Source organism: Diabrotica virgifera, chromosome 1 (assembly GCF_917563875.1).
Source record: "Diabrotica virgifera virgifera chromosome 1, PGI_DIABVI_V3a".
Classification (NCBI taxonomy): domain Eukaryota; kingdom Metazoa; phylum Arthropoda; class Insecta; order Coleoptera; family Chrysomelidae; genus Diabrotica; species Diabrotica virgifera.
Genome location: NC_065443.1, coordinates 284024736 through 284050646, shown reverse-complemented (window position 1 = coordinate 284050646; position 25911 = coordinate 284024736). Strand labels below are relative to the sequence as shown.

Sequence of the window (25911 nt, the reverse complement as noted above, 5' to 3'; positions counted from 1 at the left end):
AGATATCTGCTACCGTATTCAAATGGATTAAAGCAATTCTGGAAAGTAGGCAAATAACAGACCTGCAAGAAGAGGAGATTTTGGCCAAAACAGCTAGGTAGTAACAGGTGGGAGTGCTTCTCTCCTTCTGTGGTCACTCCTGGTAGGAGTGACCACAGTGTTCTATCCAGCGCACTCCAAAGAACATTAGATATATTTACTAGATGCGACAGGGAAAAACTGGACATCGAAAAAGCATACGACACGGTCTGGAAGAAAGCACTCATCTTCAAAATGGACAAGGCTAGATTACCACATTATATAGTTAATATTTGTGATACATATTTAACTAATAGAACTTTTCAAGTTACAGCTAACAAAAAGATGTCCAGGATACAACAAATTCAGGAAGGGATGTCACAAGGCAGTATTTTATCTCCTATTTTGTATAACATTTTTGTTTCAGACTTACCAACAGATGCAAGAACCAATACAGCTTTGTATGCAGATGACACAGCAATCTACACTTCAGGCAAACAAGACAGAAGAATAGTCCGAGCTTTAGAAGGCCACTTAGAGAGGATTTCAGAATTCACGGATAAATGGAAAATCAAGATCAACGCGGAGAAGACACAGTTCATCATCTTTACTCAGCAAAACAACCCACCTCAAGCAGAGCTAACGATGAGAGGAAACATCATACCAGCCACACCATCAGTGAAATACCTAGGCGTCCACTTAGACAGAAGATTGACCTTCCATCTGCATACAAAGCAAATTAAGAAAAAAGCCACAGCCATTAAAAGACTAATTCTGCCTTATATTTTCAGGTCATCTCCATTGTCAAAGAAGAAGAATATTCAACTTTACCAAGCATACGTCAGGTCAACAATGTTATACGCTGTCCCAATATGGAGCTCAACAACCAAATTCAACTGGAAGAGACTAGAAGCCACCGAGACGTCATGCTACAGGATAATAGACGGCGCAGCATGGCAGGACCGGGTGACAAATGCAACCATCCAGGAAAGGCTCCAGTATACACCACTGAGGGAGGTAGCCGAGAAAAGGACTCACTACTTCTTCCACCAGGCTACAAGAAGACTCCTTAGAACCAGAGACATACTCGAGAATAAAAGGATCCAGAGGATGATCAAAGAACAACATCGTCTGATCGACCATATGATCAGACAATAGCCAGGTGATTGCAAACCGGTCAGGAAAGTAGGTACGGAGCCAGAAAAAGTACCTACAGAAGAAGACGTCCAGGATACAACAAGTGGAGAATCAACGCCGAAAGGATGGAGTTCAAAGGAAGTGGTGCACTCGCGGAACATTTAGAAGAAAATAAAGTATATTAGGAATGAAATGTATATATTATTCGGGCAATAAATGTTTTTATTTTATTTTATTTTTATTTTATTGGGAAAAGCTCTCTGCCAATCCTAATTAAACAGTGGTATTCTAGGATACTCCTAATATTTAGGAGTAATACTAGAGAACCAGCTTACGTGGAACGCCCATTTGGTAAGAATAACCAACAAAGCAAAGCTTTCCCTTTAAACATGGCGCAGGTTATGTGGGAAAACGTAGGATATAAAACCCAAACAAATGTGCTGGTCATATAGTATATAACTGTAGTCAGACCTACGGTTACGTATGGCATATGGTGGTCTAAAAGCCAACAATATACTATCAAAGAGAAGCTGAATAAGCTTTAAGGACAAGCATGCTTCATCATAACAGGATTGATATCGACTACCCCAACCGCGTCCATGGAGGTCATGATTGACTTCCCTCCAGTACTTATAAAGTTAGAGAAGGAGGCAAAGGTAGAAGCATACATGGATAAGATGCTAGGAATCAAGGCAAATGGATACCGGGATCAAATCTGGAGAGATATTAAACAAAACACCCAGAGTTGGAAGTGGTACCAGATACAATGTAACCTAAATATAATTTCGAAAAGTCATTTTCCGTAATTTTTCTAAGAAAGGGCAAGTGATAAATCGAATAAAACGAATCTCATGATGGTAGGTCACTGCTCTTATACTGACTGCTATAAAACTGATGTAGTTGGAGCTGGATTATACCAAGGAAAACCATAACTAAGACTTAGTGAAAGCCTAGTTAATCACTATACTACCTTCCTGATAACCAGGCAGCATTAAATACACTGGAATCGAATCGGATTGGTCCCAAGTCAGTTTGAAACCGTATTCAGAATCTGATTATTCGGATCTGAAAAAGTACCAAAGTAATTTTACTCTGGGTGCCTGGACATACTGGCACTGAATACTCAATAATCCCCCTTTCAATTCAGGTATTAAAATCTCCCAACAAAATTATTTGATCCGCTGATGAGAACTTCCCAACACTTTCTTGAATTTGTTCATAGAAAATTCCATACTTTGTTTTTGATTTACAATCGTCTAAACTGTATAATGACACAATATAAAGTATATGGTTATCGGTTTTCGTTCTTACAATGATAATTATTTTTCTAAAAGATATGTGCAATCTTCAATCTAGGCGCTTTTCTTTTATCATTTCCAAAAGTTTCTGATTTCTAGTTTTCAGTGATTTGATATTCCATGTTCCATGTTCCATGTTCATTATCCTTTCTTGTCAGTTGTCTTGAGTCGTTATTGTGTTTTCTTCTTCATCAAGTGCCATCTCCGAGATCCGAACCTATGAGATTTGCCGAGGTCGGCAAATATCATAACTATTCGGACATTGAAGACGGCTGCTCTTAAAAGATCATTTGATGTATATCCATACCACTAGGTTGCGCAGGCATGATATTCTACGTCTTCCTACGCTTTTTTCTTGGATTTCTCCTTGAATAATCAGTTGCAGTAACGCGTATCTCTCTCCACATGTATTGCACCCGAGGTATTCCGGTTTCGATTGCATTTGAGAAGAAATCATTGTGGAGACCAATATAATCCATAATAGAGTACCGGTTCTCTGAGCATATTGGTTTTAGGCCTATAGTAGGTTACTGAAGTGGCTTATCGACGGACTGATAATAGTATTGTTAGCTTTGACCTCCATTCTTAGGCAAGTGTGTCTAATATTCGGTAAAACAATCCAAATCCCGTAGATTTCCATTTTCTTCCAACCCAAACAGTGTTCACACCGATCACCGCACGATACTTTTAGGCCAGGGTAATAAGACAAAAATATACCCTGTTCGTGACACTCGAGCAGCCAGGGTACTGAAGCGTTTTTTCGACAAGTAATACCTATAGGAACAAATTGTAACTATTTCCTGCGTAGGATCTGGCGGCCATTTTTATTTATAAACAATTAACTGTCAAAAAATGGCATTTTTCCCTTTTTTTTTTCAAATCAATGGAAAACAGTGAAACTTATGATTTTTTTAGTACAAATATCTTTGAGATTATGGAAAAAGCTTTAAAATGACATATTACAAAGTTTGATATACTAATTTATTGTTAATATAATTGCGAAAAAAGGTCGGAATTGCAAAAAAAAATATTTTCGCAATAACTGCTGTAAAAGTTAGTGTACAGGTTTCAAATTTTTGTCAAATGAGGGTTCTTTGGTGCTTAATATGTGATAAAAATTTCAAAGCGATTCATTCAATCGTTTAAATTTTATTCGAATTGTTTATCTCAGTGAGCATTTTTTTTGCACTAACATAAGTCAGAAAAAAATGACGTTAGAACCATTCCACAGGTGTCAAATGGAAGAGCATGAACTATATTTTCAACTTGGTTTCAAAAAAGCGAATAAAAAATGCATTTATTAGTAGTAAATAATTGTGCAAAAGTATCGTAAATCTTTCCTTATAAACTTTTTGAATAACTTTTTCCAAAAAAATTAACTTTTTTACCCTGTTTTAAGTGCACAACTACCAAGTAATGTTATTTATATCATAATTGATAAAAAATTGTAATAAATATATATAATTTCTTATACAGCGTGTCTACTTGAGTTGGAAACATATGGGAAACTTTTTTATTATTAATTTTACGAAAAAAAGTTATTCTTTATAAAAAGTTCTGCATGCCCCAAAACCTGAGATTCAATTATCAGATATCAAATTTTCTCAATATTATACGAGGTATGTCAAAAAATATGAATTTCGGCTAAGGGTAAAGTACCTTTATTTCTCTCAATATCGAAAACTCTTATGATAAAAAGTTGTTTGGAATTAAAAACTAAGATGAAATATGCAATTACATGCTTCTTATTGAAAAAAAAATATTTTTCTCAAATTTATGGATACCCAACATCGTTTTTAATTATTACAAATATTATAACTCGTTTATTATTCATTTTACGAAAAAAAAGTTATTCTTCATAAAAAACTTTGCATGGTCTAAAATCTAAGACACAACCACGATATATCAACTTTTATTAATTTTATACGAGGTGTGTCAAAAAATATGAAATTCGCTCAATATTATAGCACCTTTATATTTCACAGTATTTCAATTAGAAGGATGTAATTGCATATTGACACATAGTTTTTAATTCTAAACAACTTTTTTAATAACCGTTTTCAATATTGTGAAAAATAAAGGTACTTTACTCTTGAGTGAAATTCATATTTTTTGACATAACTCGTATAAAATTAATAAAATGTCATATCTGTTAGTTGAATCTTCGGTCTTAGGATATACAGAGATTTTTATAAAGAATACCTTTTTTTCGTAAAAGTAATAATAAAAGAGTTATCGTATGTGTAATGAATAAAAACGAAGTTAGTATCAATAAATTTGAGAAAAATTTGGAAAATATTTTTTTCCAATTAGAAGCATGTAATTACATATTTGAGCTTGGTTTTTATTTCCAAACAACTTTTAATAATAAGAATTTTCGATATTGAGAGAAATAAAGGTACTTTACCCTTAGCCGAAATTCATATTTTTTGACATACCTCGTATAATATTGAGAAAATTTGATATCTGATAATTGAATCTTAGGTTTTGGGGCATGCAGAAGTTTTTATAAAGAATAACTTTTTTTCGTAAAATTAATAATAAAAAAGTTTCCCATATGTTTCCAACTCAAGTAGACACGCTGTATAACAAAATAAAAAGTTTATAAGGAAAGATTTACGATACTTTTGCATAATTATTTATTACTAATAAATGCATTTTTTATTCGCTTTTTTTAAACCAAGTTGAAAATATAGCTCGTGCTCTTTCATTTGACACCTGTGGAATGGTTCTAACGTCATTTTTTTCTGACTTATGTTATTGTAAAAAAAATGCTCTCTGGGATAAACAATTTGAATAAAACAATTGAATGAATCGCTTTGAAATTTTTATCACATATTAAGCACCAAAGAACCCTTGTATGACAAAAATTTCAAAGCTGTACACTAATTTTTACAATAGATATTGCGAAATTAATTTTTTTTGCAACTCCGACCTTTTTTCGCAATTATATTAACAATAAATGAATATATCAAACTTTGTAATATGTCATTTTAAAGCTTTTTCCATAATCTCAAAGATATTTGTACTAAAAAAACCATAACTTTCACTGTTTTCCATTGATTTGAAAAAAAAGGGAAAAATGCCATTTTTTGACACTTAATTGTTTATAAATAAAAATGGCCGCCAGATCCTACGCAGGAAATAGTTACAATTTGCTCTTATAGGTATTACCTGTCGAAAAAACGCTTCAGTACCCTGGCTGCTCGAGTGTCATGGAAAAAACCTTATTACCCTGGACTATTTAAGAATATTACCAATCAACCGCTTTTTGGTATCATTCTTAAATGCTAACGATTTTCAGCTTTGACCTTTCTACCTTCCGATTGCTATACATACAATATTTTCCTGTTTAAGGTCATGCCGTATGAACATAAATGATCAAGGGTTCCAAATGCATGTTTTTTTGAAGTTAACTTATACAGGGTGTCCCGGAAAATAGTGCGTTCCTTAAAGGTATAGGTAGAAGGCACCATGTAGAACAAAAAACTCTTATAACATTTTTTTCTAAATGCAACCGTTTGACCAAAAAATTAAAATGTATTTTGGTAGGCAAATTTAAATCTGACAACTATGTGCGGTACGCAAATTTAAGCATAGACAGTCGGACAGTCCCATGTAAATAAATAGATAGAAGATAGATAGTAAACAGATAGTTTTAAAGAATCCTGTTTAGTGTCAATGCCGAAAATGTTTTCGAATAGTGAGTGTATTACCTATTATATTATTACCTATGAATGGTGTTTGTGAAAGGTTACTTGAAACATCCATTCGGTATAATAATTATTTTCAAGTAAGTACAACTTAGTTATTTCAGTTCACAAGTAAACAAATTACTGAGACATTATCTGGTGTATTTAAGTTCCACTGTAAACTATTAAAACTATGTAATTCAGTTAAAGCCCTCAGCAATACTCAGCATTCAACCCATTTAAACCTTACTAAATACATAATACTACGTTTAGTTAAAAGATGTGTTTTTATGTTAAAAGATGTGTAATTCGTTTAAAATTATGCAATAGGTATTTCAATACATTTCGAAAGAAAATAATTTTAGTAAACAAATAGTAAATACATAAGTATTACCTACTATTAGGTTGGATTATTTTAAATACTGTTAATCACAATCACAAACGAGTTTTTATTATGTTATTATGCCGTAGTGCGTACGATGTTGCCAGTTTATTAAAATTTCCAAACATTAAAATACAGGTATATGGAAAACAATGTTAACTTGTTTTTGGAAACGGTTAACTTTAGAAAAAAATGGTATAGGACTTTTTTGTTCCAAATTGTGTATTCTCTCCATATCTTAAAGGAACGCACTATTTTCCGGGACACCCTGTAGAATATAGGTATCTCTGCGCTTTACGAAAACAATATTAACTTTTTAATTTGACATAATTAAAGAACATTTTTAGGACGAATGCACCGGACTATGTTCTGTTTCTCATCTAACAAAATGCACTTGAAAAAGTAATTAGAAAATGCCGTTTTCACCTCTGCCATCTTGCATCCTCCATTCTGCATTGATTTTTATTATACAGAGTGTCCCCTTACATTATTTATTTTTTCGTTTTCATAAATACCTCCTGATTGGCTTTAGATACTACAAAATTGTTGACTTTCTTTTTGATATCATAACCTAAGGGATGTTTGAGTATTGTTATGTTTGATGCAAAAACTAACATTGAATGCCACAAGTGGATGCCGTATGCAGCCAACAGTGGACAAAATACTGCAAAAGATTTATTTCAGTGAATCTAAGCCGTGGTAGTGCCTGGTGAGAAACTTTTTCTGTGTTAGTGTACTTTCAGGTATTATTGTTTCACTAAATAATAAAACAAAAATAGATAAATATGTACAGGATGTTCGACTAAAGTTATTTAAGTACAAATAAATATGAATACTAAACACTTGAAGAGAAGTATATTAGGAGGTTAAGACGTCAGACAGGCAGGCTTTAGGACAGGATATGGCACAAATGACCATTTGCATTCCATAAAGATTTTAATTGAAAAATACATCGAGTACAACATACCACTGGCTCTTCAATTTTTTTGTCGATTACGAGAAGGCTTTTGATTCTGTAGAGTGTCAAACAGTACTGGAAGCCCTAAATCAAAGCCAAATAGACTACAGGTACACGTCATGAATCAAAAACATATATGAGAAAGCGACATCAAGTATACGACTACACAAAGCTAGAGAAAAATTCAGCTTGGGTCGAAGAGTAATAGTCTAGGCGCCAAATAGAGGTCACCGTGTCCTTTTCAATTCTGATGGACAAAGTCAACGGTTTCTTATGAATTTTTGGCTGCTGATTACGAGTTTCAAGGGTGGATTTCGATCCGAGTGGTCGAAAAATTGTTAAAACCAATTTAGTTGTTTATAGGGCTCTGGCTCATAAACTAAAAGATGTACAGAAAAAGGTTTCAAATAAAATTTGTTCCTTGACGAAAAACGAAGAAAACATCGTTTACTAAATTTAAATCCAATACTAAGAACTCAAGATATTCGAATATTAGTGCACAATGCAAATTGGAAATTGCAAAATAAGTATTTTTCGAAGCTTTATTGATCGTAACTCGGCTTTTACGCATGAAAATGAGCCTTAGAAAATCTCATTTTAAAGCTTAATTAATATGTTTCCAAACAAAGTTTGTTAAATTACTTTGTATTTATTTGTTTTAAAGTGATACCCGTTTGAAGTTATAATTTTCTTAAACAAATTGGACATTGATTTGTTTATAAGGGTTTCAAGCAAATTTGAGCCATAATCATTAATATTTTAATTAAGAATAATCATAGGAGAACTCAGGAGGAATAATTTGAGCTTATGAAAATATTCATAAGTTTATCTTTGGTCAAGATATCGATAGTTTAATGGCGCGCTATGAGGAGCAAGATCGGCTCATGCTCTCAGTGTAAAGGTTCACGTGCTAACTTCTCCATGCAAATTATAATTTCTATGTATATATACGTTATCTTAATTTTTCATTTTTGAAGATCCTAATAAAATTTTATATAATTCTTATATTAAATCATCATGCTGTACCTCGTATAACCTTTCATTCTATTTACTTTGTCTTCTATTTTTTGTACTAAATGAGAAAAAAAACATTAAAAACTAATATTTCAGAAATATAACTAAAAAGTCAGCTGATATTATTTATTAAGAATAGGCAAGGCCTCCTGAGCAAAATAATGTAACACGAGAGCAGTCGATCGGTGTCTTTACCGCGATAATATTACTTGACTGGGAACCGATCTTGCACTTCATAGCGCGCCATTAAAATATCGATATCTTGGCCAAAAATAAACTTACAAACATTTTCGTAAGCTCAAATTGTTCCTTTTGAGTTGTTCTATCCTTATTGTTAATTAAAGTATAAATATTTATGGCTCAAATTTGCTTGAAATCCTTATAAACAAATGAATGTACAATTTTTTAAAGAAAATTATAAATTCTTTCTTTCTTTCTTTCTCCCCTTCCTTGTACCCTATCAGGGTGTCCGATTTGGGATCGCTATTTTAATTTACATTCACCCATCTCTTCCATTCTTTTGTGTTTTCGGTCATTATTTTTAATTCCTCGAGTGATTTTCCTTTAACTTTTCCCGCCTCTACTATTTGCTGTATCCATTTTTTTCTTGGTCTGCCTCTTTTTCTTTTTGCAATGTTCCTTGCCTCGTGGATTCTTCTCGTAATTCTGTTGGGTTGCATCCTCATCAAATGCCCATACCAATTCATTTGTCTCTTTTTTAGTTTATTCATTATTGGTTCTTGGTTGGCCATTCTCCTAATAGTCTCGTTGCTTAATCTATCCCATTTTGTCTTTCCAACTATCCTTCTTAAACGTCTCATCTCCATTGCATTTATTCTGCTCTTATGTTTTTCCAGAATTGTCCAGTTTTCACTTGCGTAGAGCACAGTCGGTATCACTATTGTGTTATATATGTTTATTTTTGTCTCTCTTGCAAGTTCTCTTTTCTCCAGTATTGGGGCTAAGGCATAGTATAACTTGTTTGATTTCTTTGCTCTATTTGTTATTTTTCAGTCTATTTTTCCGTCGTTAGTAATGATACTTCCCAGGTATTCGTAAGTTGTATCTATTTCTAGTTCTGAGTTTTTGCATTTTATGTTTATTTCATTATCTTCTTTGCCGTTGATTATCATTATCTTACTTTTTTCCTCGTTTATTTCCATTTTTAGCTCTTCTATTTCCTCTACCCATATATCCATTAGTTTCTGCATTTTGTTCTCGGAATCTGCTATTAGTACTATGTCGTCCGAATATATTAAGGACTTCATTGTTACCGGTTGTAATCTATGGTATCCTATTATTGTCTGTAGTTGGTTGGTTCTTGCTCTAGTTTTTCTTATTAATTCATTCATTACGATTATGAATAGCTAAGGGTTAAGACTATCTCCTTGTTTAATACCTCTATTCCAATTAAATTTTTTTGATCGTTCCCCTGCTATTTGTACTCTTCCTTTTACCTCTTTGTAAGTACTTTCTATAATTTTTATCAATCTGTTTGGTACATTTATTTTCCTCAAGCATTCCCCTATAATTTGTCTTTCTATCGTGTAAAATGCTGCTCTTAGGTCTATAAATGCTAATACCAGTTTTTCCCCCATGTCTAAGCATCTTTCGATTAGGTTCCTGATGGTAAATATGTTGTCATTTGTTTGTCTTCCTGGTCTAAAGGCCGCTTGTTCATCTCCCAATTTCATTTCTACTTCTTGCCTTAGTCTTTTCTCTATTATTTTCGTATACACTTTAAAGCATACCGATGATAGACATATAGCTCTGTAGTTTTCGCAGTTTATATGTTCTCCTTTTTTTATATTGGTACAATTATGTTATTCTGCCAGTCTCTAGGGATTGCTTGTTTTCCCACGCCTCTTTATATATTGTCCATAGCCAGTTTATTCCCTCTTCTCCCATGTATTTTACCATTTCCGGTTCAATTTTATCATCTCCTCCTGCCTTGTCTATTTAAATTATAAATTCAAACGGGTATAACTTTAAAACAAATGAAGACAAAGTAATTTAACAAACTTTTTTTGAAAGCCTATTAATTAAGCTTTAAAATGAGATCTTCTAAGGCTCATTTTCATGCGTAGAAGCCGAGTTACGATCGATAAAGCTTAGAAAAATACTTATTTTGCAATTTGAAATTTACATTGTGCACTAATTTTACAATATCTTGAGTTTTAATTATTGGATTTAAGTTTAGTAAACGTTTCTTTTCTTCATTTTTTATTAAAGAAAAAATTTTATTTGAAACATTTTTTTGTATCTCTTTTAGTTTATGAGCCAGAGCCTTATAAACAATTAAATTATTTATAACAATTTTTTGACCACTCGAATCGAAATCCACCCTCGAAATTCGTAATCAGCAGCCAAAAATCCATTAAAAACCGTTGAGTTTGTCCATCAGAAAAGGATACAGTGACCCCTCTGGCGCCTAGACTATAAAACAAGGAGACAATATTTCGCCAAAATTGTTCAGAGCAGCTCTAGAGTCAATATTTAAGAACACTCAATGACAAGATATGGGTATCAATATAGATGGAGAAAGATTAAATCATCTGAGGTTTGTGGATGATGTATTAATCGCTGATAATTTACAGAATAGAGTTTCTATGATACATTCATAGAAAATCCAATAACTGACTCCTTTATTTGATATCAATGTGGGAGCGAGACAGGGAGACGCACTATCGACCATGTTGTTCAACCTAGTTCTGGAGGCAGTTCTCAGAAAAACCAAGGTAACTGGCCATGTAAATACCTTTTTTTTCTTCTGGTGCCATCTCCGCTACGGAGGTTGGCAATCATCATAGCTATTTTAATTTTTGAGGCAGTAGCTCTAAATAGTTGTTTTGAGCTGCATCCAAACCATTCTCTCAGGTTCTTCAGCCATGAAATTCGTCTTCTGCCGATGCTTCTTCTGCCATCTATCTTTCCCTGCATTATGAGTCGCAGGATGCCATACTTCTCGCCCCGCATCACATGTCCGAGGTACTGTAGTTTTCTTACTTTAATTGTAAGTTCAACTTCCTTCTCTTTACCTATTCTTCTCAGTACTTCATTGTTCGTAACTCTATCTACCCAGGAAATCCTCATAATTCTTCTATACGTCCACATTTAAAAGGCGTTAAGTCGTCTCATTGTCTCTACATTTAACGTCCATGACTCCAGTCCATAGTATAGTACACTATATACGTATCATTTTGTTAGGCGTACTTTAAGAGCTAATGTTAAATCTTTGCTACATAGGACCTTTTTCATTTTCATAAAATTAGAACGTGCTTTCTCGATTCTGACTTTGATTTCTGCAGTGTAGTCATTATTTTCGGTTATAAGTGTCCCTAGGTAAGTGTACTTTTTTACTCTTTCGATCTGCTGGCCCTCTACTATCAAGATTTCGTTAGTATTATGGTTGTTTTACTAATTTTCATAAACTTTGTCTTTTTAATATTGAGAGAGAGTCCGTACTCCCTACTACACCTTATTTTACTCATGAGTATTTGCAGGTCTCGTAAATTATCGGCTATTATTACTGTATCATCTGCATATCTGATGTTGTTAACCAAGACTCCATTTACTCTTATGCCGACTGTTTCATCTTCCAGAGTTTCTCGCATTACCTCTTCAGAATGCGTTAAATAATAGAGGTGATAGTATGCAGCCTTGCCTGACTCCTCTCTTTATTTTCATTTCTTCAGATGTTTCTGTTTCAATTCTTACTATTGCTCGCTGATTGTAATACAGATGTCTTATTAGTCTTAAATCTCTTTCATTTAGGTTTTTAGTTTTTAGAATTTCCATGAGTCGGTCATGTTTTACTTTATCAAACGCTTTATTGTAGTCTATAAAACAGACGTAAAGAGAACGGTTAACATCCAAACATCTCTGTGTCAGCACGTTGAAGGAGAATAATACCTCTCTGGTGCCCATTCCATTGCGGAACCCATATTGAGTGTACTAATATCCAGCTCCAGTTTAGAGTGTATTCTGGCGTGGATAATTTTCAGCAGAATTTTCAAGGTATGTGACATTAAGCTTATGGTTCGGTAGTCACTGCATTCTTTGGCATTCACTTTTTTTGGCAACCACACAAATGCTGATGTCAACATTTCTCTAGGGATGATTCCCGTAGTATAGATAGCGTTGAACAGTTCTACTATTATGTCCAGGTTTTTCTCGTTGACCAACTTTATCAGCTCGCTAGGTAATTCGTCTGGACCAGCAGATTTATTGGTTTTCATAGAGTTTATTGCCTGACTAAACTCTGATTTGGTTATCTCTGGGCCTACATCTCCGGTTTGGCTATCTACGGATGTACTAGCTTCTCTCTGGTCATGAAATAGTTCCTCGATGTACTCTTTCCATCGTCGTAGTTTTCGTTCTGTCTCCATTATAGTATTTCCGTTTTTGTCGAGCAATATATTTGAGGTTCTTCTATTTCCTATTCCGGCTAGTTCTTTGACTTTTTTATGTAGGTTGAAGTTGTCATATATGTTTTGAAGTTCTTCTATTTCTTTACATTTTTCAGAGAAGTAGGTTTCTTTAGCCTCCCTAATTTTTCTTCTTATTTGATTTTGAAGCTGTTTATAGCGAGTCTTATTAATTGTTTTGTTTTTTCTTCTTTCATTCATCAACTCTAGAATTTCCTCCGTCATCCATTCTTCTTTCTTACATTTGGTTGTTGTAAGTACTTTCTTACTTGGCTCTAATATAGAGGTTTTGAAGAATTGCCACTGTTGTTCTACGTTGCAAATATTTCTTGGGTTTCTATCTAGATTTGTGTTGATTTCATGTTTCAAATTTTCTTTTGTTTCTTCTGACTTAAGTTTCTGTATGTTAAGTTTATTGTTGTTGCGGCTTTTTTGCGTCTTTTTTAGTTGAAGTTGAAACCTAGCAATAAGAAGACTGTGATCAGAAGATACGTCCGCTCCTGGATATGCCTTTACTGCCTGAATTGAGTTTCGATATCTGTGCTTTATTAGGATGTAGTCAATTTGATTTCAATACCAATTGATGTAAATTTGATGTAAATACCAAATCGGTACAAATTACTGCACATGCAGATGATGTAGCTATCATTAGTAGGAGCAAAATAATGGAAGTGTTCAAGGAAATTCCTCCTAAGGCATGAAAGGAGGGTTTAAGTTTAAAATGATCGAAACAAAAACAAAGTGAAAAACCGTCAAAAAAACACCTGACAACTCAAAAAAATAATATAATAAACTACTATACCATCGACCATTAGGATGCTTCTACATATATGGGCACAGAAATCAAAAAAAGAATTATGTAACTAGCTAAATTAATGAGCGTGTTTCCAGCGCTAGAAATCGTACATACTATGCTAATAGTTCAGAGAAATAAGAAAAAAAAATATCCTGTTGGTGACACAACCCCCTACAGGCCGAAACCAAATCTTTTAAGTATCATGGACATCTATAATAATAAGCTATATGTTTCCTGCAGCTGATTTTGATGATATACATAGTTATAAACAAATGAAGATCAAAAAACGGTAAATTTTCGCTTTTTTCGTCTATTACCAAAAGTTAAGCATTTTAAACAAATTTGAGAGTAAGAAGCTCATAAATCGTATAAAAACTTCAATATGGCGTTCGCTGAATATGTATGTCCTTATTGATTGCTTAGAAAATTGCAAAATAAATCATAAATTTTGAGTTTTTATAAATATTCATAACTTATCTAAAGATTAATTTAGAACGTTCTTACTTCACGGAATGCTGAGACTTCTGATGCTTAAATTATAACCTAAATTTCAAAGCAATTGGTCAAACAGTTTAAAAGTTATTTAATTTATTTATTTCAAATTAATTTTTTTTGCAACGTTATAAGTCAGAAAATGATGAAGTTACACGAATACTTTGAATAGTTTATGAAAGAAGAAAATTTATGCTATTAATTTGATTAAAAAAAAATGACAAAAAATAATTCTAAATACTGCAAAATTATTTTGCACAAAAACATGTGAATTAAAAAAAGGAGGCTAACTTCGTCCCTAATTGTCCTAGGACAATTGTTTTTTTTTTTTTTCTAAATATGTACAAAAATTCAGTCTTTGCAAATATGAAAAAATAATTTTTCTACGGGTAACGGTTAAAAAGTTATTCTAATTGTTTATACGTAAGCAAAAAATCGACATGTTTTTCAAAATAATTTTACACTGTTTAATATTCCTTTTTGTAAATTTTTTTTAATTAAGTCAATAGTATAAATGTTCTTCTCCCATATACTGTCAGAAGTTTTACTGTAACCTCATAATTTTCTGACTTGTAGTGTTGCAAAAAAAATGAATTTGGGATAAACAAATTAAATATCTTTTAAACTATTAGACCAATTGCTTTGAAATTTAAAATATAATAAATAATTTAAGCACCAAAAGTCTCAGCAATTCGTGTAATAAGAAGGTTATAAGTTAATTTTTACATAAGTTATGAATATTTATAGAAACTCAAAATTTATAATTCATTTTGCAATTTTCTAAGCAACCAATAAGGATAGACATATTCAGCGAACGCCGTATTGAAATTTTTTAGACGATTTATGAGTTCCTTACTCTTAAATTTGTTTAAAATGCTTAACTTTTTGGTTATAGACAAAAAAAGCGAAACTTTACCGTTTTTTGACCTTAATTTGTTTATAACTATGTATATCATCAAAAACGGCTGCAGGAAATATAAAGGTTATTAATATAGATGTTCATACTACTCAAAAATTTTGGTTTCGACCTGGAGGGGGATGTGTCACGAGAAAAAGCTTATTTCTCTGGACTATAATGAAATATTAATGATATCGAAATTATTAGATAATAGAACCAAAATGACCATCTACAGATACCTAAGTATCCTATATTTATGAGATCTGGGTAATGAGAAAAAAAGATGAAAATCAACTCAAGATAAGAAAAAAGGAGTTCCAGAAAAACATAAGGAGAATCGAGAATCAGTGGTAACAATGAGATTAATGAATTTAATGAAGGGCACGACGCGACGTTGTAATATTTATTAAAAGTCAGAGACTATCACGGCTGGGACATGATCAAAGATCAACAAATACAAAATCAACGAAGAAATAGTACAACAGAAGCCGATAGGAATGCGAAACAGAAAGAACCCAGAACGAGACGGTTGGATGACGTGGAAGACGACGTGAAAACCACGAATGTAATATAATGGAGGAGAAGGGTACAAGAGAAATCTGAATGGAAGGACAAAAATTATTATTTGTTTTTCCAACAAGACTCGAATGACAGCATAGACACGTTAATGAATGGTTTGCATGGCAATAGACTGGATGGAAAGGTTTTATTGGATGGCCAGTAAGTTTCCCCAATTTAACTCCTCTGGACTTCTTCGTATGTTTCGGGCACTATTTCAGCTTCATTGGAAGAACTATGACGATTAATTATGAATGAATGAATAAATTGTGAAAGTAAGAGAAGTAATAGAATAAATAGAGGTATTAGTGTGTTGTTCTGATCTGCGTAAACTATGTCTTCAACATTTTGCAGTATTTTGTCATATAAACTATACCAAGTCATCAATATAAAGTGACATGAATCATCAAAGAAATCTATACCGGTAAATTTGGTATCGGTAAAGCGGCACTCCTCGATAGGGGGCGCTACTTGACAGTAGGAGAGCAGCAAGATGGCCGCGGCACGGGCCGCACCTGCTCTAGAATAGGTGGCCCCCGAACGGAACCCTGGCGCACTACTGGACCGTCGCGACGGCATACTAGCGTACGTTCGCTGGCTAGATGCTCGGGACGTCGAACTTCGATCCAGAATTGGTAAAGGCAACGATCCTGGAAACCATTTTTACTTGTCAACTTTTGATCTCTGGGTTCATGGTCATAACACTTTTTATCGAAAAAAATTTACTTTGATGTTCAGTCTTAGGACCAAAAATAATGTTCATAAAATAAAACAAAATAAAATAAAATAAAAATGTATTTCTGTAAAACCTTAAGACTACTGAACATTAGTAAAAAGAAAATTAAATCTTTCAGAAAAAACAGAATTGGATGTTTCCGAAATATAGAAAGACGCAGAGAACAATAAATACAGTAGGAAAAATGAAAGAATACCCATGAACGAACATATAAAACACGCTGTATTTTCGTGTCACCTTGTCACATAAAAAATTGACCAGCGCAAGTACATGTAATAATTATTATTACATGTACTTACGCTGGCCAATTTTTTGTGTGACACGGTGACAGGAAAATACAGCGTGTTTTATATGTTCGTTCATGGGTATTCTTTCATTTTTCCGACTGTATATCACTTCACTCAATAATTGGCTTTATTTATCAATGTAATCTTATTTTAGGGTGATATACTGATAGTATAAGAGCTGGGAGCGGATTTTGTGCGTGATAAGTAATATGGAAAAACTATACGGGAATATGTTGAATTAGTTGTGTACATGACTTTCACCAACGGCCGGAAACCAGAGTTGGGGCCGAGGGTAGTTATAAGGGGTCAAAGTCGCGGTTTTTATTATTTTTTTTATGACGCTCATGATCGAGATAGTTCACTAAAATTTGGGAATAAGTAGGTCATGACGTACCTAAGTAAAATCTCTAGGGGCTCAACGCTGCGTGGCCGACAAAGGGGTGGGGGTAGGGGTGAATATAAAAAATATAAGGGGTTTTTTGGGACGTTCGTGATTGAGACAGTGCACCAAAATTTGGGAATAAGTAGACCATGACATAACTAAGTAATATCCCCAGAGGCGGAAACCAGAGTGGCGGACGAGGGTAGTTATAAGGGGTAAATTCGCGGTTTTTATTATTTTTTTTTGTGGCGCTCATGATGGAGATAGTGCACCAAAATTTGGGAGTAAAGAGGTTATGACGTAACTAAGTAAAATCTTCAGGGGCGGAACGCTGCTTGGGGTACAAAGGGATGGTAGGCAGGGGTGAGTATAAAAATATATGGGGTTTTTTTGCCGCAATCATGATCGAGATAGTGCACCAAAATTTGGGAATAAGTAGATCATGACATTACTAAGTAAAATCTCCAGGGGAAGAACGCCGCGTGGGGGACAAATGTTGTGCCGGCTCACAAAAAAAATAATACACACTGCGACTTTGACCCCTTAAAACTACCCTCATCCCCAACTTTGGTTTTCGGCTCTGGGGATTTTACTTAGCTAAGTCATGGTCTACTTATTCCCAAATTTTGGTGCACTATCTCAGTCTAGCACGTCGCAGAAAACCCCTTATATTTTTAATATTCACACCTACCCCCAACCCTTTATCGGCCACGCAGCGTTCCACCCCTAGAGATTGTACTTAGTTACCTCATGACCTACTTATTCCCAAATTTTGGTGCACTATCTCGATCATGAGCGTCACAAAAAAATAATAAAATCGGCGATTCTGACCCCTTATAACTACCCTCATGCCCAACTCTGGTTTCCGGCTCTGAGGATTTTACTTAGTTATGTCATGGTCTACTTATTCCCAAATTTTGGTGCAGTCTCTCAATCACGAACGTCGCAAAAAAACCCCTTATATTTTTTGTATTCACCCCTGCCCACCCCTTTGTCGGCCACGCAGCGTGCCACCCCTGGAGATTTTACTTAGTTACGTCATGACCTACTTATTCCCAAATTTTGGTGCACTCTCTCGATCATGAGCGTCACAAAAAAAAATAATAAAAACGTCGATTTTGACCCCTTATAACTACCCTCATCCCCAACTCTGGTTTCCAGCTCTGGGGATTTTACTTAGTAATGTCATGATCTACTTATTCCCAAATTTTGGTCCACTATCTCAATCACGAACGTCGCAAAAAACCCTTTATATTTTTTATATTCACCCCTACCCCCACCCCTTTTTCGGCCACGCAGCGTTCCGCCCCTAAAGATTTTACTTAGTTACGTCATGACCTACTTATTTCCAAATTTTGGTGCACTATCTCAATCATGAGCGTCATAAAAAAAATAATAAAATCCGCGACTTTGACCCCTTATAACTACCCTCGGCCCCAACTCTGGTTTCCGGTCGTTGGTGAAAGTCATGTACACAACTAATTCAACATATCCCCGTATAGTTTTTCCATATTACTTATCCATATCACGCACAAAATCCGCTTCTATCTCTCCGACTATGAGTCAAACTCTTCCCTAACAATTAAATGAATCTTCCTTAAAAAAAGTTCGTTTGTGAGATCCGTCCAATCTATTTTCTAAATTAATTCTAAATCTTATTTAAAGGATATCAATATTTTGATACCCTCTAAGTAACAAAGATTTTTATTAATAGAGCGACCTACATGTCGGACCAAGGACTTTATTGATGTAGAAAAAACAAGATTCATTAATTGTTCCAAAAAACGGACAATAAAAAAGTACAATTAAAGTGGAGAAAGTGTAAAGGAGTAAAGTTAACCATATCAAAAAGGTGCTAAAAACAAAACATGGACCTTAACAAGTTATCAACGGAAAAACGAAAATTTTTCTTATATCGGTTTATTATGAATTTGTTTTGTTACATTAGGCCAGATAAAGAGAATGATAAAGCCCTGTGACCGAACAATCAAAGAATTTTCACGATAAAAATAAACGTAAGTCCCTCAGAGATATATACTAAATTACTCGTTCATTACAAAACTATATAGGTATTCTATTCTATTCTAATTTTGTTAAGTTATTACAAATATTTAAATAAAAAACTGAACACTAATAGTTGTATGTGAGTAAGTTTGTACTATATTTTCTTCATTCACTAAAAACTTATGTCTATTTTAAACTGTAGTAAAAAGTCATGCCAAAATAAGACGATGTTTATAGCTACTGTTGACTTGTTTCTTTTGTAAATCGGTCGATTTTATTCGTGACTTCAAAATTATGAACAATCCTTTGGATTTGGTCCAAATGGTAACAAGTGTTTGATAAAATCTCAATGTTATTATGGAAATTGCAAATTTTAATGATATTTTTAGTATATAACATCGTTCTATTTACTTTTACTTTTCCTTATTTTTGTTTTTAATATTGTATGGTCAATAAATTGTTATCTGATATTTTTTGTAAAATTTAAAACTGGTTAAATCTAGTCAGTGTAATTTACCATTTTGATTAGGAATTAGCCACAATTTTACTTTAAAATTTTGAAGTAAATGGAAGCGTTGTGTTTTCTATTAACTTTAAACAATTCTGTGGAAAAATTGAAGGGCTGATATTGTTTCATACTCCTTTCGTATTATCTCGAATGCATCCCTAAGATTTTGTTTTTTGAATTATCCGAATATCTCTTTTCTTGTAAAAGCTGTGAGTAAAAACGCAGCTTGAAGGTTTATTTAATTAAAAATATCAAACGCACTAAAATTAACAACACAAAACAAAATTAACAATAAAACAAAACAATTTAATAGCGGGTATGTCCACCTCTCGCAGCAATGTTTGCTCGCAATCTTTTTGGCATCGAATGAATAAGATGTGATATCCTTGCCTGGGGAATAGCATGATATTCCTCTATCATGACCACATAACTGTACCAAATTTTCTGGAGACTTAATGACGGCGATTAACTATTTTCAATTCATCCCATAAATGCTCGATAGGATTGAGATCTGGACTGCATGCGGGGCATTCTAATCTTATCAATCCAACCTCATCATCATTCTCTTTGCTTTATCCCTATGCGGGGTCGGCTTCCCTAATTGCATTTCTCCACACAATTCTATCTTGGGTCATATCAATGTTAATCCCCTTTACTAACATGTCCTGCCTTATCGTCTCCCCCAGGTCTTCTTTGGTCTTCCTCTCCTACTCATTCTAGGAATCTGCACTTCAGCTATTCTTCGTATTGGGTGATTAACGTCTCGACGTTGAACATGACCAAACCATCTTAACCTATGCTCTCTCATTTTGGCATCAGTTGGTGCCACACCTAGACTTCCCTTAATATACTCATTTCTAATTGTATCCTTCTTTGTCACTCCACTCATCCACCTAAGCATTCTCATTTCCGCCACATGCATTCATTGTTCCTCTTTCTTTTTCACTGCCCAACATTAAGTTCCGTACATCATAGCCGTTCTTATGGCTGTTTTATGGAATTTTACTTTCAGCTTCATTGGAATTTTTCTGTCACACAACACACCACTCGCTTCTTTCCACTTCATCCATCCAGCCCTAATTCTACTGCATGCATCTCCATCTATTTCTTTATTACTCTGTAATACCGATTCTAGGTACTTAAAACTATTGCTTTTCACAATAATTTCACTATCCAAAGATACCATTTTATTTGTAGTAACTCCATCTTTAAATGAACATTCCAAATACTCTGTTTTTGTCCTACTAACTTTTAAACCTTCTTCCTCCAGAGCTTGTCTCCACTGTTCCAGTTTTTGTTCTAAGTTTCTTTCACTATTTCCTATTAACACTACACCATCAGCATACATAAGGCACCATGGAATTCTACCCTGTAGTTTCGCTGTTATCTGGTCCAAAATTAATGAGAATAAATAAGGACTAAGCACCGAGCCTTGGTCCAATCCTACTTTCACCTGAAATTTATCAGTCTCTCTCACACCTGTCCTAACACTAGTCGTTACTCCCTCATACATATCTCTCACAATCTTTACATATTCGCCAGGGATTCCTTTCTTATTGAGTGCCCACCACAGAATTTCTCGAGGAACTCTATCAGACGCTTTCTCAAGATCAATGAATACCATATGAGCGTTGGTCTCTTTATTCCTGTATTTTTCCATTAGTTGCCGTACAATGAAAATTGCATCTGTTGTTGATCTGCCCTGCATAAATCCAAATTGATTATCGGATATTTCGGTTTCTTCACGTATTCGTTTATCATTTACTCTCTCCCATATTTTCATAGTGTGACTAAGTAGTTTTATAGCCCTAGTTTGTACATTGTTGTATGTCTCCCTTATTTTTGTAGACGGGTACTAATATACTGCTTCTCCATTCGTCTGGCATTTGTCCAACTTTTATAATTATATTAAATAGACCTGCTAGCCAACTTATTCCTGTCTCTCCCAATGCTTTCCATACTTCCCCAGGAATGTCACCTGGTCCGACTGCTTTTCCTTTCTTTATTTTTTCAAGCGCTTGAGCCACTTCCTCGTTTGTTATTCTGGTAACCATTGCTGTTACTGTCTCCGTTAACTCCACAGGATGTCTATCAAATTCTTCATTTAATAAACTGTCAAAATACTTTCTCCATCTCTTTTTGACATCCTTTTCGTGAATTAGTATTTTATTATTTTCATCTCGGATACATCTAATCTGATTAAAATCTCTTGCTTTCTTTGTTCTCTGTTTGGCTATTTTATATATCTTTGCTTCGCCTTCCCTGGTATCAAGTGGATCGTATAGGTTTGAATGCGCTTCTGCTTTAGCTTTTTCTACTGCTACTTTCGCTTCCTTTTTGGCGACCATATAGATTTGAAGATCTATGTCCAATCTGGTTTCTTGCCACTTTTTATATAATTTTCCCTTCTCTTTTATTTTTCCTTGTACTTCATTTGACCACCACCAAGTCTCTTTATCCTCAAACTTCTTTCCTGGCATTTTCCCAAGTATTTCAATAGCCATCTCTCTAATAATATTGGCCATTTTCCTCCAAATTGTGTTAGGGCTTCTTTTCATGTTTCAACATATTTTTTTTACTATTCTTTCCCTGAATAGACCTTCTTTCTCATCTTTTAGCATCCACCACTTGATTTTTTTACTTTTTACTTCAATGTCCATAACAAGCAGCTTATGTTGTTGGCTTACTGTCTCACTAACTATTAATTACTTTGCAGTCCTTGCATTCACGTCAATCAATCCAACGTCCTTATCAATCCAACCTCTATTTAAGGTATTCATATTTATGAGTAAATCAGTGTTTTTATTTATAAAAAAATTGAGCAGCTCTTATAAGAAAAGAGTTATTGGGATAATTCCAAACAGAATCTTAGTGATGCCTTGGGGATAATATGAAATGACTGTAAAACAAAATCATTTATTCCATTTTTCCACAGAATTTTTTAAAATTAGGAGAAAATACAAGGTTTCCATTCACCCCCGTATAATGCCATCTAAGCAATTTTTGTTAATGGAACAATAACAAACGATACCAATACACGTAGCTACAAAATTATGTAAGAATCTTGAAAATCGGAGTACAAAATAATATAGATATAAATTGTTAAACTTAATAAAAAATTTTTAGTGGCGGAATTTTGTGCCAGTGAGTGTATATTTTTATAATATATATCTGAATTTTCAATATGAATGAGGAAGATAAAATTAAACTATTGGAAGAATTTTTACCAAAAATTAACAAACACAATATATCAAAAACAAAAGTTGTTTAATTTATTAATATTTTGTATTTTCAGAACGATATCCGAAGTGAAAATAAAGTAAAATTGTGGCTTATTTTCAATCAAAATAGTAAATTGCATTAAGATTTCACATGAAAATAGCTTTAGAAAAATGTTTTAAGAGCAAATAAAGGTCATCAAAAAACCTTTAGTATCAGATCAGATATTTTCTTCATTTGGAAATATCTAGATCTAATAATTAAACCTAGAAGATTTAATCATTAGTTTTTTAGTTGATAATGTAGATTAGATAATAGTAGTAGATTTTATCATTAATTTAACTACATTATTTGAACCCTATCCTAAGAATTGTGTCTTTGCAACACTATAACTTTTGTCAGTTGATAATAGAGGATCCGATACAAGAAGGACTTTTACCGATCTGTTTGATGGATAAAAATTATTTGATATGTAATAGTAGTACTCCATCTAGTAGACTAGAGAGTTGCCATCATTTAGTCAACATGTGAACAACTCAATTTGGGCTCAAATAGTACCCTGAGCAGAATACATTTGATATTTTGTGCATCCATGTTCAATCTCACAATTATAATCAATGGTTCCATGACGGATCAAGTTTAAAGGGTTTTTACCCGAATATTTTTGTATTTTGGTGGTTAGCATGTCAGCATCTTGTCAACACTGATGATGATCTGTTATCAGATCGAAAACTAGTTCTATGATATAGCCCTTTTTAGGGAATTTTAATAAATATCCCTTTTATAAAGGATTTTACTTGTTTTTCGATAGAGTAAAATTTGAACTTGAATCTAGGTACTTCGTAATTTCAAAAATGAAATTTTTTACTTGTTTTTTAGCCTTAGAAATCGTAATTTTTCGTTTTTTTTTTTTAGTTTTAAAATGTTTATAAATGATCAAAAAAAAATTCAAAAGATTTTTTGTTTCGAATGATCCAAAAAATTTAAAATAATATCTGCCCGGGCCGGAAAATTTTTAGTAGAATTTAAAAAAAAAAGTCATTTTTTCATTATTAATTACAGTGGAACCCCGATAAGTCGGCCCCGATAACCCGGAAGTCCGGCTAACCCGGACCGATTTTTATCAGACAAACATTTTAACAATAAAAATGTATGTGATATAATATTTGAGATAATGTGTATTTGTGTAATTTGAACTATGCGATAGTAAAAATGACTCATGGCACACGGCGGCTCTCGGATTATCGGAAACAGCAGGCACCTGTAGTATTCCTTTATGTATTTCAAACTGTCTTAGCATTATTTAAAAAAGACTAAAACACTATTTAAAAAATTCTTTTTTAAACAATGGCCTTAGTCTCCACCGTTCTTAAATAACATAACATCGTTCCGATTGTGAGTGTCTTGTGTGTAGTACAGTCTTGTATTGTTCGATTCCGTTCTGTAGTCGTGCTTCAGATAGATTTGGGTTTGCGTGTATTTTTGTATACGTAATGGCAACAAAACGAAAAAATGTTGTAGTGACAATGGAAAAGAAAGTAGAAGCATTAGGTAGGATTAATAAATAGACCAGGGCGCATCTGTAAAAATATTAGTACATTTGGACGTTGAGAGGTGACTCAAATTTTTTTGCAGAAATGGCTTGAAAATAACCCAAATAATAATATTTGAGTTATCCTACCTCTCAAAAAAGTCCGGAACATTGTTTAAATAATCAAAATGTCAAAAAATGAAGGAAAAATTCGATTTTTTTCTTGGTTTTCTGATTATAACTTTAAAAGTATTCATTTCCAAGAAAAGTTGTACTGACATAAAAGTTGCGTAATTATATTTCCTACAATACAGAATTGCTTAAAAATTTAAAAAATAGTCACCCTTGTTGCAAAATAGCAATAATTGCGAAAAAAACCATACAAAAAGAAGTATTCGCATTTTACGTTTTTCAACCATTTATGCTAGACCTAGGACCTTCATATTTCACCCAGAAAAACTTTATGATACAGTTAAACAACAGTGTAAATTTCAATATGATCAATTTAATACATTTTGCAAAATACATTTTGCAATCCAGCTTTCGCAAAAAAAATTAATTTTTTAAAAATGTTACAGGACTGAAAATAAAGCAGATAACAAGTTGAATTTTTTTTTTTGAATATAGAAGTGTACTGTACCGTTAATTTGCAATTTGCAAAATTAAAATCGAATAACTACCACGGCGTCAGGATTTTTTTTAATTAAACATTAATTATTGGTGCTACGCGCAGGACAGCGGATAGTTTGCTCTGATTGGGCATTCCAATGACCTTTGATAATGATTGATACATTTTAATTTTTATTACATTTCGATATAAATAAATAAATTTGTTTATTGCAAAATAAAAACACATACTCTAACCTTTGAAATAACACTTTTTCTAGCAAAAACTTTCTTTGTTCATATATTTTAACTTGGAGAATAAAAGTTTATTATTTTTAAACATATGCAATTGTTTAAACAATATTTCACAAACAATAATAAAATTAGTTTGATTTTTGTGGAATTAAAATATTAAAATACAACAAAATATAGAGTAAGAAAATAATATATTAGATAAAGATTGGAAGAAATTTTGGTGGAAATCAACTTGTGTGAATCGAACACCGCTGTCCTGCGCGTAGCACCAAAAATTAATGTTTATTAAAAAATTTCCTGACGCCGTGGTAATTAATCGATTTTAATTTTGAAAATTGCGAATGAAAGGTACAGTACATTTCTATAAGTAAAAAAAAATTCAACTTGCTATCTGCTTTATTTTCAGTCCAGCGACATTTTAAAAGAATGAATTTTTTTTGCGAAAGCTGGATTGCAAAATTTATTTTGCAAAATCTATTAAACCCATCTTAATAAAATTTACAGTGTTATTTTATTGCATCATAGAGTTTTTCTGGGTAAAATATGAAGGTCCTAAGTGTAGTATAAATGGTTGAAAAACGTAAAATGCAAATATTTGTTTTTGTATGGTTTTTTTCGCAATTATTGTTATTTTGCAACAAGGGTGACTATTTTTTAAATTTTTAACCAATTCTGTATTGTAGGAAATTTAATTGCACAACTTTTATGTTAGT

General features: G+C 33.2%; 1 protein-coding gene across 12 annotated transcripts in view; it reads right to left on the bottom strand.

Moving 5' to 3' along the window:
* Positions 1-25911, bottom strand: part of LOC126884845 (uncharacterized) — a 127418-nt gene that overhangs the window by 22507 nt on the left and 79000 nt on the right. For 7 of the 12 annotated variants that reach the window (XR_007698162.1, XM_050651129.1, XM_050651147.1 and 4 more), the window contains exon 6: positions 16093-16320. The exons of 2 other annotated variants lie outside the window; for them this stretch is intronic. Coding sequence is in view for 8 of the 10 variants with exons in the window: in XM_050651129.1 (XP_050507086.1) it covers positions 16093-16320 (228 nt within the window). In the remaining 2 variants the exon portion in view is untranslated. The remainder of the gene's footprint in view (positions 1-16092; positions 16321-25911) is intronic. 3 more of the 12 variants (XR_007698163.1, XM_050651153.1, XM_050651162.1) reach the window with 1 other exon arrangement.